Source organism: Ostrinia nubilalis, chromosome 30 (genome assembly GCF_963855985.1).
Source record: "Ostrinia nubilalis chromosome 30, ilOstNubi1.1, whole genome shotgun sequence".
In the NCBI taxonomy this organism is placed as follows: Eukaryota; Metazoa; Arthropoda; class Insecta; order Lepidoptera; family Crambidae; genus Ostrinia; species Ostrinia nubilalis.
Window position 1 is genome coordinate 5,124,518 of NC_087117.1, and position 16,413 is coordinate 5,140,930.

The 16,413-nt window shown below is 37.8% G+C and overlaps 2 protein-coding genes across 2 annotated transcripts in view; one reads left to right on the forward strand and one right to left on the reverse strand.

The window, feature by feature from the left end:
- Positions 1-615, reverse strand: part of LOC135085934 (programmed cell death protein 4) — a 32,879-nt gene extending 32,264 nt beyond the window's left edge. The window contains exon 1 of the mRNA XM_063980718.1: positions 161-615. Within this exon, the coding sequence (XP_063836788.1) occupies positions 161-410 (250 nt within the window). The 5' untranslated portion in view covers positions 411-615. The remainder of the gene's footprint in view (positions 1-160) is intronic.
- A 3,855-nt stretch (positions 616-4,470) lies between these two features.
- Positions 4,471-16,166, forward strand: LOC135086053 (uncharacterized). The gene is made up of 5 exons (XM_063980821.1): positions 4,471-4,686; positions 13,142-13,223; positions 14,201-14,377; positions 15,212-15,326; positions 15,919-16,166. The coding sequence occupies exons 2-5, from the start codon at positions 13,151-13,153 to the stop codon at positions 16,067-16,069; spliced, it is 516 nt and encodes a 171-aa protein (XP_063836891.1). The 5' UTR covers positions 4,471-4,686; positions 13,142-13,150; the 3' UTR covers positions 16,070-16,166.
- The last annotated feature ends 247 nt before the right edge of the window (positions 16,167-16,413 follow it).

Below are 16,413 nucleotides of genomic sequence, written 5' to 3' on the forward strand. Positions count from 1 at the left end.
AAACCATAATATTATTATTCCGTCGTAGTAAACAAAGGTTACGTAAACCGTACCTGTGTTCACTGCGTTCCAGTTTCCAGAAAAATCGACGCAATATGCCGGCTATTGATGTTTTATAGGTTTCTTAAAATGTAGGGAAAGGTTCAGTCGGCAAGCTCACCTTTTTTCGGCAAGCCCCGGCCGTGTCCATTGCGTGGTCGGCGGCTATTCTTCCAGCTGCGGTACTTGGGTAAAGGAGTCGTACTAGCAACTCCACCATCTTTGCTGTTCGAGCGGGCGTATTTCTTGCCTTTGCGTTTCAAACGCTCGCTATTAGAAGTCGTAGCGTCTCCCGCTGCGCCCTCGTCGGCGGCCACCGGCTTCGCGTTCTCATCCACCGCCACGTTTTCGTCGGCACGGTCGACCTCCATCGTGGCGAGAGGATTCAATTGAACGCTCAGCGGGAGTGGAAAAAGAGTTTTTTATGAATGATTTACAGCGCAAGGGAGCGAATCCACTTGGATTCTCACAAGAATTAGATCCCAAGAATAAGATTGGGCCTATAAACAATGGACCGCACCACGACGCACGTATTTGTTTTGAGAGCGCACCAGTGTGAAGTTAGCAAAATAACATGGCGGCGGTCGACGAGGCGATAAGTGGTACCAACTGTGAAATAAAAACACTTATTTGATAGTTTCTAGATATGGTTACAGATGGCGCTAACATTGACTAGAATGGTTTTCAATAAAAATCAGTTTTGTAATTAAAATTAGGAAAGTTATTACCGAAAATTAAAGATTAATAAATTTTAACAGCTAGAACTCCTTTCATAAAGTACTTAAATACAATTGTTTCATGTTGTTTTAATAAATTAAGATTATGATTTAGATTCTCATCTCATTCGCATCACTAGTAAAAAAAAAGTTGATAATGCCAACATAAAGATAATTGCTGTCAAAAGTGACACGTAAATTTTTGTAAGTTTTCCAAAATTACAAAGTGAACTTTTTATCAATAAAATAATGAAAAAACACAAAGAAAACTTATTTGCTGAGAAGTTCCACTTGCTAAGCAGTCAGCAATCTGAAGATATAACTTGGTCGTCCAGCGAGTCGAGTGATTTCGAGACAAATCCACCGAACGTCGACAAACTTTGTAACATTACTAATAGGAGAAGCCATGGACCTATAAAAAAAGTCGGACGGATTCTCATCAACAAAATACTGTGACATTAGGATATACCAGCTCGCCTGTACGTACAGGCCGGCACGCACACATTCATACCCTGATACACCACTTCGAGTGCAAACTTCACACAGTTGACACATTTACGCGGCGAAAAAAAAACACAAATACGACATGTCTTGCGTGGTGAAATTGTGTAAAAACCGTTCTGATCGAACGAACAAAAATCAAGGAATCACATTTCACAGGTAAACTAATAATCTAATCACTTATTTCCCCGATTTTATAAACATTAAAATATTAAAATCAAACGTCAATCACCCGACAAAATAATACGTCAAAGGCCAGTGTTCTCAGTTATTTACGTGGGAAAATTACCCGAAAAGTGGGAAATCTATAATTTTAATACTTTTTAGGTGTTTATTACGCATACTATTGAAATAAAATAATGTATCATAATAACTGTGTTTTAATGGGATATATTTTCGTAGGCAGATTTGATCCTTCCCAAGGGCGTGGAACTGCGAAATTCAAATTTTCTTATATTTTTGCAAGTCCGTGTCAGGTTGTATGTTAAAATCTAACAGAGATAATAATATTGATGATACATAAGATTATGATTACGTAGGTACACAAGATTGATAATTTGTAACTGCGTGAATCGTACCTGACACTGACTTGCAAACAAAGTAAGAAAATTTGAAAATTTCGCATCTACCTCAACGTATTCATCTTTCATCCTTTTCAAATGGCACGATATAATTCCGTCTACATTTCCAAGTAACATATCTGCCCATCTATGTTTTTCTTAAGATAAATGGGTAAAATGTTTTGGCTAACATGGCATCCCTAAATTCACTCACACAATAGACAAACGCCAAAATTTTGCGTCACAGTTTTGTTGTAGCGCGAGTTCCGTCCGCCTTTTTTTATAGGTCCATGGGAGAAGCATTAAACGAAAACGCAAGCAAACAGTGCCAAAAAATATCTCTAACTTAGATGTAACCATCGTAGATGTGAATAAAGATGCTAAAAAACCATCAATCAAAGTTGAAATTGAGGATCCCATAATCAAAAGTAAAAAAGAAATTTCGGGTGCCAAATCGCCAATTTTAGGATCTACTCAGTATTTCCCGCCTTATCAATGTAAGAATATCGACGTCTCTTCCATTATTACGACAAAATCATTCGAAAACCGGTCAAAAGTGTTAACAAGTCCAATCTTAGTCCTGAAAGCAGCATCGCCAAAAATATCCCCAAATGTACGCAAGAACCTATTTGAAAACAAGAACAACATCTCTGAAAAGACTACAGAAACACATAAAAGTAAATCATTAGCTACAAATAATAATAACTATTGTTTAGACCGAAGAAAAATAAGTAATAAAGTTACCACACAGGAAAAATCTGAGAAAGATCAACGTAAAGAAGAAAATAGTGAACTTCAATCAATAAAATGTGAATTGTCAAGTCAAAAAAGTGTAAAATTTGATAATACAGATGAAATTGAGATTTTAGAAACACAGCAGAGCAGTAATTTTGAAAACACACCAAGAAAACTTAATTTGGATGAAAGTGTATCAATGTTGAAGACTTCAAGCACAGACCTAGCTAAGAAAGTCAAAAGCTACTTCGACTGTCATTTCAGTTCGGAGAATGCATCTCAAAACACAATCAGTGAAGTATCAACTCCGAAAAACAACTCAAGAAGTAGCGACGACATCGAAATACTAACCATAACGACTCAAGTAGTATCAAAAAGTAGTACAGAGTCTATGAAGCCAGAGATAGAAGTAACCACAAATAAAAAAGAAAAAAAGATTCGCTACAAAAAGGATGGTCTATCCTACAGGTTGAACTCTTTAGTGAAAAAGCAAGCGGCCAGTATTTCTCTCTGGCATCATGAGAAGTTTTTGGCGGCAAATTCAAATTTTTTCATTCCAAAAGGAGAGTTTCTTGGGTTTAGGATTTGCAAGATTCATTTCAAATATGGTTGCTACCTACTTGAGGCTATGGACACAAAAGATGATAATTTTATGATTTTTATCAATAAATGCCACATGACAAGTGAAACAATTTCTGAAGATAGCATCCTGAAGCTGTATGAACCATATAAAATGTTAAGTTTTAATAATAACTGTAAATATGTGATCAATGTTGTTAAGTTTGAATTTGTAAATATTAAGAAATAATATCTTCTGACTGTTGTATAGAAAATAAATGAAATTTTAAACTGTTGTAAGAGTTTTAGTCATTATCAAGAGAGGAGAGTAATGGTGCTCTGTAATATAGGCTTCTGGCCTAGTTCAGACATTTCTCTCACAATCTTACCCTCTTCAGATAGTAATAGTGCATAGCAATATTTGTATTTACATTGGATTGTGAGAGAAAGAAATAAATGCTTTTATATTATTTACTTGTCTCTATATTGTAATTAAACAGCTAAACTAATGCATCCACCAACAGACTTCTTTTTTTAAATCTTATATTACTTACAATACAATCTACATGCAAAAAGATTCCGATTTTATTTATGAACTAGCTGTGCCCGGGATTTTGTACACGTGGAAATCAAATCGTAATTTTTCCCATGTTTTCTCATCGTTTATACCTTCCCTGGACTACAACAATTATTTAAAAACCAAAATCAGCGAAATCAGTCCAGCGATTCTAGAGTTTTAGCGGGCTTATCGAACAGCAACTCATTTTTATTAATTATAGAAGATTTCGATCTAAAAATTCGAACATTATAATGTTCACTGTTCTATTACCGAAATAAAGGTGATTTTCGGTGATAGGTAATTTAAACCTAAATAAACAAGTTGCTTTTCGGTTTAATTAAGTGCCTAAAATAAGTCGTCGTGACTGTCGCAACACGATAAAAAGCCTCTCTACATAGTGTGGATTGACGCACTCGTACTGTTATCGCTGCCCACACGATAGTCTTATTTTGATAAACTTGTATTTGCGACTTGGTAGACGTGGACCCCGTTTTACCCCCTTAGCGGTTGAATATTGCTCGGAAATTATTCGAATTTTTCTCGTAGTAAAAACCATCCTTGGACTTCAACGAACATTAAAAAAAACATTTGATAAAATTGGTCCAGGCTTTGTTGAGTTTATATGCGCTTACCAACACATTTTGCGATTAATTTTCTTACAATCATGTAACTTTGCATTTACTGGCAACATTTCCCTACAAGTCACCCCGAAATATGGGTGATAAAAAGCACTCAAATGGCAACACCGCCTGAAAGCTCCATTGGCTTCCGGTTTCAGTCGATATTCTAGCGAAAGCTTGTAACACGTTCATGAAAACCATGACCTAAGTATTTAGTATAAAGCTTTTTGTAGAACTTTATAAATCCTACGCTGTTTTAGGCACTGTATTTTTGGTCGATTGCTTACATAGTATTTTTGGACGTTTTTTGAACTACTGTGCGTATTTCGTGTAAAATTATTGTGTGGTGTATTGATTTGATCGCTGTACCTGAAGGGTTTACGTAAATTAAAACACAGGTAAGTTATAGTGTTGTGTAAGTAATATTCTTTGGGGAGATTGTTTTTAGTTATTTATTTATCGTGATACTTAATCATTTCTATTTTTATTGTTTGGATTGTGAAATCTTAATCTCGGAATTACTTATTGAAGTTTACTACTATTCAAGAAATGACGATAAAGTTACTAAATATTTTTATGTTTTGATTGATTAAGTAAATAATATTATTTATTTATTCAATTCAGAAATGTTTCTGAATGAACTTTGGATGAAATTGACAGGTAATACGATTTACAAAAGTGATTTGGGACAAAGCTCACTGAACGAAGCTCTTAACTCTACCTAAGTACCTACTTAATTTCTAAAAGTAGTGGGCATAGGCATTTGAGGATCAAGTTCTTTTCGTTTCAATACCTATTCACCTACAACTTTTGGTTGTTATCTAGTTCAGTTTTTGAGAGCAGACGAGATGGGGTCTCCTTGATAATCGATTTCTGGTTCCCTTCGATCTCAGGGCCCTAGACACAGGACCAGAGTGCAGCCCAGTGGGAAAGAGGGCCCTGAAAGTAGTTACAGGCTTTAACAGACCCGGACTTAGGTAAAAGCTTACAGAAGAGTGCTCAAAACTCAAAATTTTAAACATACTTATAGAAATGTTTTAGACCAACTTACCCAAAGTGGGCAATAACGCCCCCTTGTGGGTGCTGCAGACCTAAAGGGGGTTGGTGAGAGGCCCAAAAAAGATCGAGGCGTTTTGTAGAGGCCTGAGGCTTAGGGCGCTATTTGAAATTTCATCTCTTATCATCATTTCAGCCATAAGACGTCTACTGCTGAACATAGGCCTCCCCCAATGATTTCCACAATGGCCGGTTGGTGGCGGCCTGCATCCAGCGCCTTCTACCCTTATGAGGTCGTCGTGGGGGACGTTCTACGCTGCGCTTTCCGGCACTTCACTCCAGAACCTTGCCTCCCCATTGGCCGCAGCTTGATTAGCGAGCTAGCGTTGGGCTATGTTAGCGATTTTAGTTCGTAATATTTTCGTGGTTTTTAAATAGCTGAAAAAATGGGGGCGCTATAAAATAGTTCATTCTCAAAGTGAGCAGTAACCAAATTATTTTCTGGAACCCCTGCTTTAGACTATCTGAATTCCAATACTAGATCAATCACAGGAAGCTAAACTAAGATTGAATCGAGTTTTTATCGTTTTGTAATACGACCTACTTATCAAGTGTTGATGGCTCATTTACCCAGTTATTTATTTAGGAACTCATTGATATAAACACATTCTTCAAAACCTTTGGGAGCGTTTAAAAATAACTTTGTTGATTGATTCTGATTATCAGACGGATTTATAACGTGACGTATGAAAATCGTGACGCACGATTATTCATTCAGTATACCTACCGATTTATTATTATTATTCTGTGCCGATAGTAACTAACCCCCTTACTAATAAAAAGTTACACGGTTGTTGATCACTGTTTTAAAATGACATTTCCATACTAAACGTCAATTTAAAACACTGATCAACGAGCGTGTAAGTTTTATCATACTTATTATTATTCTGTGGTTTTATTAGTAAGGGGGTAAATCTATAACTAGACTAGCTGTGCCCGTAACTTCTTACGCGGGAAAATCGTTTGAATATTTTTTCCCGATTTCGCAAGATTTTTCACGTAAGCTGCTAAAGCTCTGCAAAATTAGTCTTAACGTGATGGTTATTTAGTCTTCTTCTATAATAAGCTCAGTCCAACTGAATCGGACCAGTATAGTTTAAGTACATATTTAATAGATCTGGGTGGGTATTTCTCATCGCCACGGTTCTCATCGTCACCTTCGTGGCGAATTTTATTTCTAACTTAATCCAACTTTTTGTAAACAAAAATTGTAGCGCTTGATGTGAAGATTGTATTCTCAATAAATCAGTCAAATAGTGAGTCTCGTTTGGAAGCTTTAACGTTTTGAATTTTTTGATGCCACGAAAGTGATTCTGTACTTCACAGCAATATTTTTTTCAAACTTTACTACTGTAAATAACTCTTAAGTGTTTATAAAACATATATTTTGTCTTATTTTCACAGATAAATAGCAATAACATAATATAAATAGGTACCTACTTAATTACAAGATAAAATTTTACTGATTACGTCACCTACTAAGTTACAAGATTCTACGCAATTGGTTTTAACTGAAGCCTATTCATGGTGGCATGGTGACCCAGGTTGCTTTTGGAACCCTGCACTAAAAAGGGTACGTATCTTGCGCATCGAGGTAACTTGAAAGGGGCATTTAGGTTGATGGATTCCAAAAACTTTGGACAGTCCACCACGCCGTTTACGATCTTGTGCAGAAGTAGTTATCTAATCCAAGAGTTGTCTGCGATCTTGCAAGCTGTGCAGTCCGAAATGAGCCAAGCGTTCCCCATACTTCGGAAGACTCCTGGCCTTCCCGGTCTGATATGAGAGATGCCACATGAACATTTATCAGTCAATCAACAAAAATATATTTTTTATTTAGGCCAGAGGGCCTCGTATTTTTGTTGTACAACTTTTAACTCAAATTTCAGATTAAATTTATCTTACAAACAGATACACAGTCACATATACAGACATACATACAGTCATACATAGACAACAAAAAAACGAGGCCCTTATTTATTTATTGATGTACTGATCTCTACTTACCACGTATAATTTATTAGTTATTAAAATATTGTAAAAACATAAACACCAGTCACTATATTTTAAAATAAACCAAAGCAAAAAATCACTTTCGTGGCCTAAAATCACCTTCGTGTATAAAACACCACGAAGGTGATGCCACGAAGGTGACGAAAATTTTAGTTTTTTATGAATTATCCTTAAATTTGAATTTAACGGTTCAAGTCGAATACTACACAAATAAGTCTAACATGTTAAGTTTTCAATGGCACAGTTTCAATTAAATTGTTTAAATTTTAGAGGTAGAAAATATTGTTCAAGCAAGCGTCGGTAAGTTTATGGATAATCACAAAAAGTTACGTATTTTTTTCACGGAGCGACGATCGACCTATCTCACCTCCCCAATGGTCGAAGCGCGACTGACATTAACCGAATAGAACGCTGTGATTGGTTGCTGGTGTTCGGTTTAACGACAATCTTGTATCATTACTCAAAATTTTAGGTACCTAAAATCGTGTGACCAACGTATTTCGCTTTCTCAATTCAAAATAATTATAAGAAGATATTTATTTGACTATTATGTGGAAAGTATATTTAATAACGATGATTTTAGTATATGCTACACACAAATTGAATGAAAATTGTGAATGCAGTAACAAAATGTTTCATTGCAACCGAAGGTGTGACACGATGAGAACGCGAAAAATGACCCCGTTTTTTATCGTTCCATGTGATTTTTTCGTATTATTTTTGCTTCTATTACGATAAAATTTATTTTGTATGTAGCTAAATAGATATTTTATCATCTGATTTCAAAGTTATTGTTCTAACTTATACCGTTTATGAACTATTATCGTGTGACCATCAAATTTGAGTGTAAATGAGAAGTACCCGGGTATTTCTCATCGCCACGGTTCTCATCGTCACCTTCGTGGCGAATTTTATTTCTAACTTATTTCAACTTTTTGTAAACAAAAATTGTAGCGCTTGATGTGAAGATTGTATTCTCAGTAAATCAGTCAAATAGTGAGTCTCGTTTGGAAGATTTAACGTTTTGAATTTTTTGATGCCACGAAAGTGATTCTGTACTTCACAGCAATAATTTTTTCAAACTTTACCACTGTAAATGACTCTTAAGACTCTTAAGTGTTTATAAAACATATATTTTGTCTTATTTTCATAGATAAATAGCAATAACATAATATAAATAGGTACCTACTTAAATACAAGATAAAATTTTACCGATTAGGTCACCTACTAAGTTACAAGATTTTACGCAATTGGTTTTAAGGGTGACACTGGTGGCATTCTGAAATGCTAAGAAGCAAAAAACGGATTATCAGTACCTCAATAAAAAAGAACTCTAACTGATTATCAGTCCCTCAACAAAAATATATTTTTTATTTAGGCCAGAGGGCCTCGTATTTTTGTTGTACAACTTTTAACTCAAACTTCAGATTAAATTTATTTTACAAACAGATACACAGTCACATATACAGACATACATACAGTCATACAGACAGACAACAAAAATACGAGGCCCTTAATTATTTATTGATGTACTGATCTCTACTTTACCACGTATAATTTATTAGTTATTAAAATATTGTAAAAACATAAACACCAGTCACTATATTTTAAAATAAACCAAAGCAAGAAATCACTTTCGTGGCCTAAAAGCACCTTCGTGTATAAAACACCACGAAGGTGATGCCACGAAGGTGACGAAAATTTTAGTTTTTTATGAATTATCCTTAAATTTGAATTTAACGGTTCAAGTCGAATACTACACAAATAAGTCTAACATGTTAAGTTTTCAATGGCAAAGTTTCAATTAAATTGTTTAAATTTTAGAGGTAGAAAATATTGTTCAAGCAAGCGACGGTATGTCTATGGACAATCACAAAAAGCTACGTATTTTTTTCGCGGAGCGACGATCGACCTATCTCACCTCCCCAATGGTCGAAGCGTGACTGACGTTAACCGAATAGAACACTGTGATTGGTTCCTGGTGTTCGGTTTAACGGCAATCTTGTATTATTACTCAAAATTTTAGGTACCTAAAATCGTGTGACCAACGTATTTCGCTTTCTCAATTCAAAATAATTATAAGAAGATATTTTTTTTACTATTGTGTGGAAAGTGTATTTAATTACGATGATTTTAGTATATGCTAAACACAAATTGAATGAAAATTGTGAATGCAGTAACCAAATGTTTCATTGCAATCGAAGGTGTGACACGATGAGAACGCGAAAAATGACCCCGTTTTTTATCGTTTCATGTGATTTTTTCGTATTATTTTTGCTTCTATTACGATAAAATTTATTTTGTATGTAGCTAAATAGATATTTTATCATCTGATTTCAAAGGTATTGTTCTAACTTATACCATTTATGAACTATTATTGTGTGACCATCAAATTTGAGTGTAAATGAGAAGTACCCATCTATATTATTTAAGTAGAAACAGCAAAATTTAAAAGCGGTCTTATCGCTGGGGAGCGATCTCTTTCAAACTACCCAAGGCGGCGGAAGGGGAAGGTGGTGATTAAATTAATAAAGATGTTCTAAAAATGCATACCTACCTACATTAACGGTTATAAACGTTTATTATGATAGATAAATCTTTTTGTCCCCAGAGCGACAGAAAAGGCCCATTAATATTAACGAAAGCATCTCGTATGTTTTTTCATACTCTACACACTACACAATAAAACGGCTCTTAACAATGAGAAAGCGGCTAATGAGAGACTTTAGTGCAGTCTTTTAAATGTTATACCTACGTAAGTAATATAGGAGACATTGGAGACATGCAAAGAGCCAGTTCTAGAGACTATAATAACTTTGTTGAAAAATAAATATGACTTCCCAATTTTTAATTTAAAATTAGCTAAATAACACACGAGCCGACGTCGCATCGTGGGCAAAAGCAAATCTTAAGACAATAAATGAAGGATGTGTTTTGAGTTTTGTTACAAACACCATAGAATACGGAACCCTTGGTGACCAAATCCGACGCGCATTTATCAGATTTTTGGGTTAGATGAGAAAATCCTTGGGGAAAGCCTTTATCCCGCTGTCCACAGTCTTTGGTTGAAACCTGAAGGGAAGAAACGAACGAACGCAAAGAACTTTAGTCAGCAAAATTCTTCTACAAAATCTGTCGAGTAATAAGTTAGGATGTTTGTTCTTCTATAAATGAATCCCAAAATGTGTTGGTAAGCGCATAACTCAACAGCGCCTGGACCAATTTCACCAATTTTTTTTTATGTTCTTTAAAGTCCAAGAATGGTTTTTACGGCGAGAAAAGTTCGAATAATTTCCGGGAAACCCTAAAACTCGAAACTTCACCCCTAAGGGGGTAAAACGGGGTCCACGCGTAGAAATCCCGGGCTGCCGCTAGTTTATAAATAGATTTACCTATTTTATTTTCATCTTATTATGTTTACAAACTAGGTAGTTAGTCTTTTGTAGTTCACAGTCTACTCAGAACTCTGGTTTGTGTGTAAACAGTGGCTAACGTTGGTTTATTCGTATAAACAACCACAGATCATTATTTTCAACGTCATTTTCAGGTTATTAATTAATCTTCACTGTATATTAGGTATCAGTATGCAAATAAATGATACCTAGGTACCATGATATTTACCAGAGGCACAAACGCAGTAGGTATCTATGACATACTATGAAGTAGGTTAATCTGGAAATTAACTTTGAAAAAACTAAACTCATGACCTTTAATCCGCACCAAAAGACACCACTTACCCTTAACTATAATTTTAACAACATTAAAATGGAACAAGTTAAAGATTTTAGTTTACTCGGTTTAACAATAGATACACACTTAAATTGGAAGATACATATACAAAAAATTAAGTCCAAACTATCAAGCTTTGCATACGCTCTTCGAGAGGTTAAAAAAACAACTAATTTAGAAACAGCGCTTGTGACCTATTATGCCTACGGCTACGCCTGGCTAAATTATGGGATTATCCTATGGGGCAATAGCACCGACGCTCCCTCACTATTCATCAAACAAAAAAAAACTAATCCGTATATTAGCCAATATTAAGCCCAGAGACAGTTGTAAGCCTTACTTTCAAAAGTACAAAATATTGCCCTTGCCTTGTATTTATATTTTAAATATTTGTAATTTTGTCCGTTCCCACTTTGAGTTTTTTACAAAACGTGAAGAATCATGTCCACAATACCATTTAAGAAATAAAAATAAGTTAATGATACCAACCATCCGCCTAAATTTATCCTCTTCAAGTACTTATAATATGGCCATAAAGATCTATAATAAATTGCCCAATTATCTATTGAAAGAAAATAATGATAACAAATTCTCAAAAGAACTAAAAGAGCTTTTAAGTACAAAATGTTATTACACTATAAAAGAATATCTAGATGATAAAATAAGATGAGTCTATTAATCTAATAATTAAAAAAGCCTCCTCTCTTATATTTTATATTTTAAATTGCAGCGCCCAACAGGGTCCATAATTAACTGTATTATCACACTGTAACACCTATATTACCTACTATGTATTATGGAAGCAATAAACATATTGAGTATTGAGTATTGAGGTAGGTAACATTATTATTCTCCAATGCCTATTAGTAAGTTTTTTAAGTACCTACTCTCCGCACTGGCCAGCCTGAATAGGGAGGCCTGGGTAGTCACCTAGAAAATTGTTATTTATTAATATTATTACTCAGTCAGAACCACACATTCCCCTATTAACTACCTACATTATTTATAGCTACGATAGCCGAACGGTGAAGGGGTCGGACTGGCCGACTCGAGATCCGAGGAACGCGGGTTCGAATCCCACCGCTGCTCAACTACGAGTATTGTGGTGAGCCCACTCTTCGTAACACAAGCTTATTGAGCTTACCACGAGGGGCTAACGGGACTATTAGTAATTTGTGCAATACAAATTTCTAATAATCTTTAAAAAATAACATGAGGAGGATAGCTAGTTATTAATGCCTGAAGTATCATTTATCATTTTTAAAAACCATGGTTAAATATGGAACCTTCTTTTCCGCAGTCGGTTAATGAACATCAATTAATTGGGTAAACAATCAAAATGGCGGATCGGATGTACACAATATCATACAATATCCTTGATTAGGTGTACCAAACATAAAAATAGGTCATCGATTTTCAGTCGCACATTAGTAATTTGACACCATGTACGAAGGTTGTGGTAACCTTTCAACATTTTAAGAAATCCTTGGATATTTATTTATACTAGCTTTGCCCCGCGGTGTTACCCGCGGTAAAAGATAACCTATGTGTTAATCCAGGGTGTCCTAACTCCATATTAAATTTTATTAAAATCGCTCTAGCCGTTAGGCGTGAAGAAGTAACAAACATACACACTCATAAACTTTCGTCTTTATAATATTAGTGTGATGTGATAACTAAGCTGTATCTAGACCCAAAGCAAAGCTTGTACCTACGAAAGAAAGAAAACTTATCCAAAAACATAACCATCCTTCTGGCAATCTGGGTAATAACACTCCTTCTGATACAGTTGGTTAAAAAAAGCTATGGGCTCAAACAAAATTATTCTTTCAATGAGCTTTGTTTTATAGTCTAATTACTTACCTCATTATCATCATCATGATCTTTTCAGCCACAGGACGTCCACTGTTAAACATAGGCCTCCCCAAATGATTTCCACAATGCACAATGGCTGGTTGGTGGCGGCATGCATCCAGCGCCTTCCTGCTACCTTTATGAGATCGTCGATTTCCATTGTGGGTGGATTACTTACTACATCCTTGTTAATTATTTCAGATACGAAGTATGGGCACAAATGGCAGTCAGCGAAGAAGCATATTGTTGGCAGTTGCTGTATTTTTCTCGTGGATCTCTGTTGGTGAGTTTCAACCTCCGGCGTTTTCCAAGGCTGTTCCCTAACACGGACTGTTCCCAGCAGCTGATCCGGGAAATCACTAAGAATAGGGGGACTCTGCCTGAAAGTCTGATCTGGAACAGACTGCTCCCCCCCTGGTCAGGAGGCCTAGACTCCACGACCGCCCCTACCCTGGGCCAGATGGCTTAGCTCAGAAACTGGTCTCTGTTGAATTAGTGTGTACATAATGCTCCTGCTGCAGTCTACTAAATGACCTCTCCAAACCGCGTGGCATAGAGTGCTTCAAGTGCGCGTCGTCGATGCAGAACGATGCTTCAGAGCCAAGCGGCTCCAGTATTCTAGACTGTCCACCTGATTAGCTATCCATTTAAGTACTCAGCAATCGAATCTTCTCCACAGCACATAGCATCGATTGATTCAAATGCGTGTCTATGAACGGCGTGCGACGATCCCCTCCACAATAACTATTCGCTGCAGATGCAATGGATGCTGGAGGCGCCCTGCATGGGCTCCCTGCCTCTACTATTATTACTTAGGAATCTATGTAGGAAGAAATCCATTTATGCTTAGGCAGTAGGAAGGGAAGACCCAGCAGCTGATTCGGGAAATTAGAAAGCCTTTGAGCAGCCTGCTGTTTCGTTCTTAGTATATAAGTGCGGGGGAACTGAAAAAAAATGATACACTAGAGGGCAGCTACCCTATGTTTTTTTCAAGTGTCTAAGAGAGGGGGCGTTGCCTCCCTTGAGTCAACCCTCCTAATCCCCCTGCTACACCACTTTCCCTAGGTCAGCGTCCCCTCGAGGTCAGTCTGCCCCTCCTCGCTCTACCTACCTATCTGGGTCCTGTACTCCTTCTTCAGGTCCGTGTAGGTTAAATTCTTCATTTGCATCTGGTTTGGGAGATCATATGACCTGATGATCCTTGTCCACAGCATACAGCATCAAGATCAAATGAACTGATGATCCCTGCCTTGTCCACAGCACATAGCATCGACTGCTTCAAATGCGTGTCAATGAACGGCAACTTCCCAGCGTGTGACGACCCCTTCCACAATAATCACTCGCTGCAGATGCTAGAGGCACCCTGCATGGGTGGCAGGAAGGGACGGGACGGGTTGTTCCCTGCTACGTCCTGCATCAAGATCGCTGGGGTCTTTGGTGAGTTACTACCCCTTTGTAAAGACTTCAAAATCTGAATCCACAATCGTTTACTTCGTACCGGGTGGCAACTTTAGTAAGTGACGCGCGTCTGTCTCCTCCCATATTCTTCTGATTATTCCTTCCACGACAGTTAGCTATCCTCCGGGAGCCGGGACTACCTACTTAACCTTCACTGGTTTGGTTTCATCGGAAGCCAAGCTGAGATCCTGGCTATCCTGAGAGCACTCCTGATTTGCCGTGGTGGGAATAAACATCCGTATTCAAAAACATTACTATGAGGTCTTACAGTGCGCGTGGACGTACAGGGTAACACACGAACCAATCACAGAGCTCTATTCAACGCTGTGCGTTCGATTTGCTGCGTCACTTATGCAAGCATCGTTTGTAAATAGTACGGTTGTTAGTCCCGTAAGTGATGCATAAATTAATATTACAATAACAGCCCGGAACGAAGTAAACAATTGAGATTTTGGATTATTTGTTTTGTATTTTTACTGATAAAGATGCGTCCAAACGTTAAAAGTGGCTAAACATTGTAACAGAAGGTTAATATTTCGGCTTAAGATTGAAATACCTATAGTCTGGTCCGTGAGCACGTAGAATTTTGTCCAATGACCCCAAGCTACCCATCCTTATTGCTCGCGCGTAATTATGTTGCTATCGCGCTCGCACACTCACTGCGGGTGCCAGTCGCACAGTCGCGACAGCAATATAATTATGCGCGAGCGATAAGGATGGGTAGCTAGGGGTCATTGGACAACATTCTATGTGCTCACGGCTTTAGGTTATTTGCTTTGGTCTATAAAAAGTAACACTCAAAATCTTCCTCAGATGACACGGGAGAGTCGATCACGGTGAGAGGCTGCGGCCTGGACTCTGGGACCGCCACGACAGACACAGAAATCATCAGAATGTCCCACTGCGGGCGGTTCTACTACAACGACAAGTAAGTCCAAGTGTTAAAAATCAAAATCAAAAATATTTTATTCAATTTAGACCACAGGTGTGGCACTTATGATAATATAAAAACCAGTCTTAGGCGCGATTTCCACCAAGGTATGGAGCGGAGCAGAGAAGTGTTTGGAATAACCAATCAGATTCCATTATTTGCATATCTCCTCTCTTCTCCGCTCCGCTGTGGTGGAAACCGGGCCTTAACAGTGCCGTAGCATGTAGATGGGCACTGTATCATAACCCCGTAACCCCCCAAAAACCCAAAACCCAGAAATAACCCTGTAATCCCCAAAACCCTGGATAACCCCGTAACCACAAAACCCAGCAATGACCCCGTAACCCCCCAAAAACCCTGAATAACCCCCAAAACCTAGCAATAAACCCGTAACCCCCAAAACCCTGCATAACCCCGTTAGTCCCAAAACCCCTTCATAACCCCGTAACCCTACAAAAACCCTGAATAACCCCCGAATCCCCGTAAAAACCCTGTAACCGCCAAAACCCTGCAATAACCCCGTAACCCCCAAAAACCCAGCAATAACCCCGTAACCCCAAAACCCTGCAATAACCCCGTAACCCCACAGATACGTCCACGGCTGCCTGCAGTCCTGCAACGATGCGGACGCTTGCAACAGCGCGCCGCGGTTCAAACCGCCGCCGGACGGGAAGCCAGTCGTCTACGTGTCGCTCGCGTACGTACTTGCACAGGCACAGCTGATCATGTTTAGGAGATAACAGAGCTAGTTTTAGCTAAGGGTAACTAAAGTTTATTTACGTTTAAGTTTATTATGTTTTAACCACACCAACGCGTGCAGATCGCCTTCGCGGGCGCGATCATAGGGATGTCGCGCGAACTGTCATGGGTCGCACGACCTGTCATTGGTCTTTGATCGCGCCGCGGCGATGGCGATCTGTGGGTCTAGACAAAGTGCAAATTATAATCGCAAACCAGTCGAAAAGTGGTCGAAAAGCCCCTTTTTTGTATGGAGTTTTGACGGATTCGATTTTCGATCAAAAAGTGCGTTTTGTCTAGGGGGGCTACACGCGTTGGTGTGGTTGAAGCTTTACTTTGTGCCACT

Bases quoted from the DNA above. Each gene is read 5' to 3' on its own strand.
- LOC135086053 (XM_063980821.1), top strand. From the start codon at position 13,151: ATGGGCACAAATGGCAGTCAGCGAAGAAGCATATTGTTGGCAGTTGCT. The intron at 13,224-14,200 runs GTGAGTTTCAAC...CCTTGTCCACAG, and splicing joins TTTCTCGTGGATCTCTGTTG to CACATAGCATCGACTGCTTC. The intron at 14,378-15,211 runs GTGAGTTACTAC...AATCTTCCTCAG, and splicing joins CAAGATCGCTGGGGTCTTTG to ATGACACGGGAGAGTCGATC.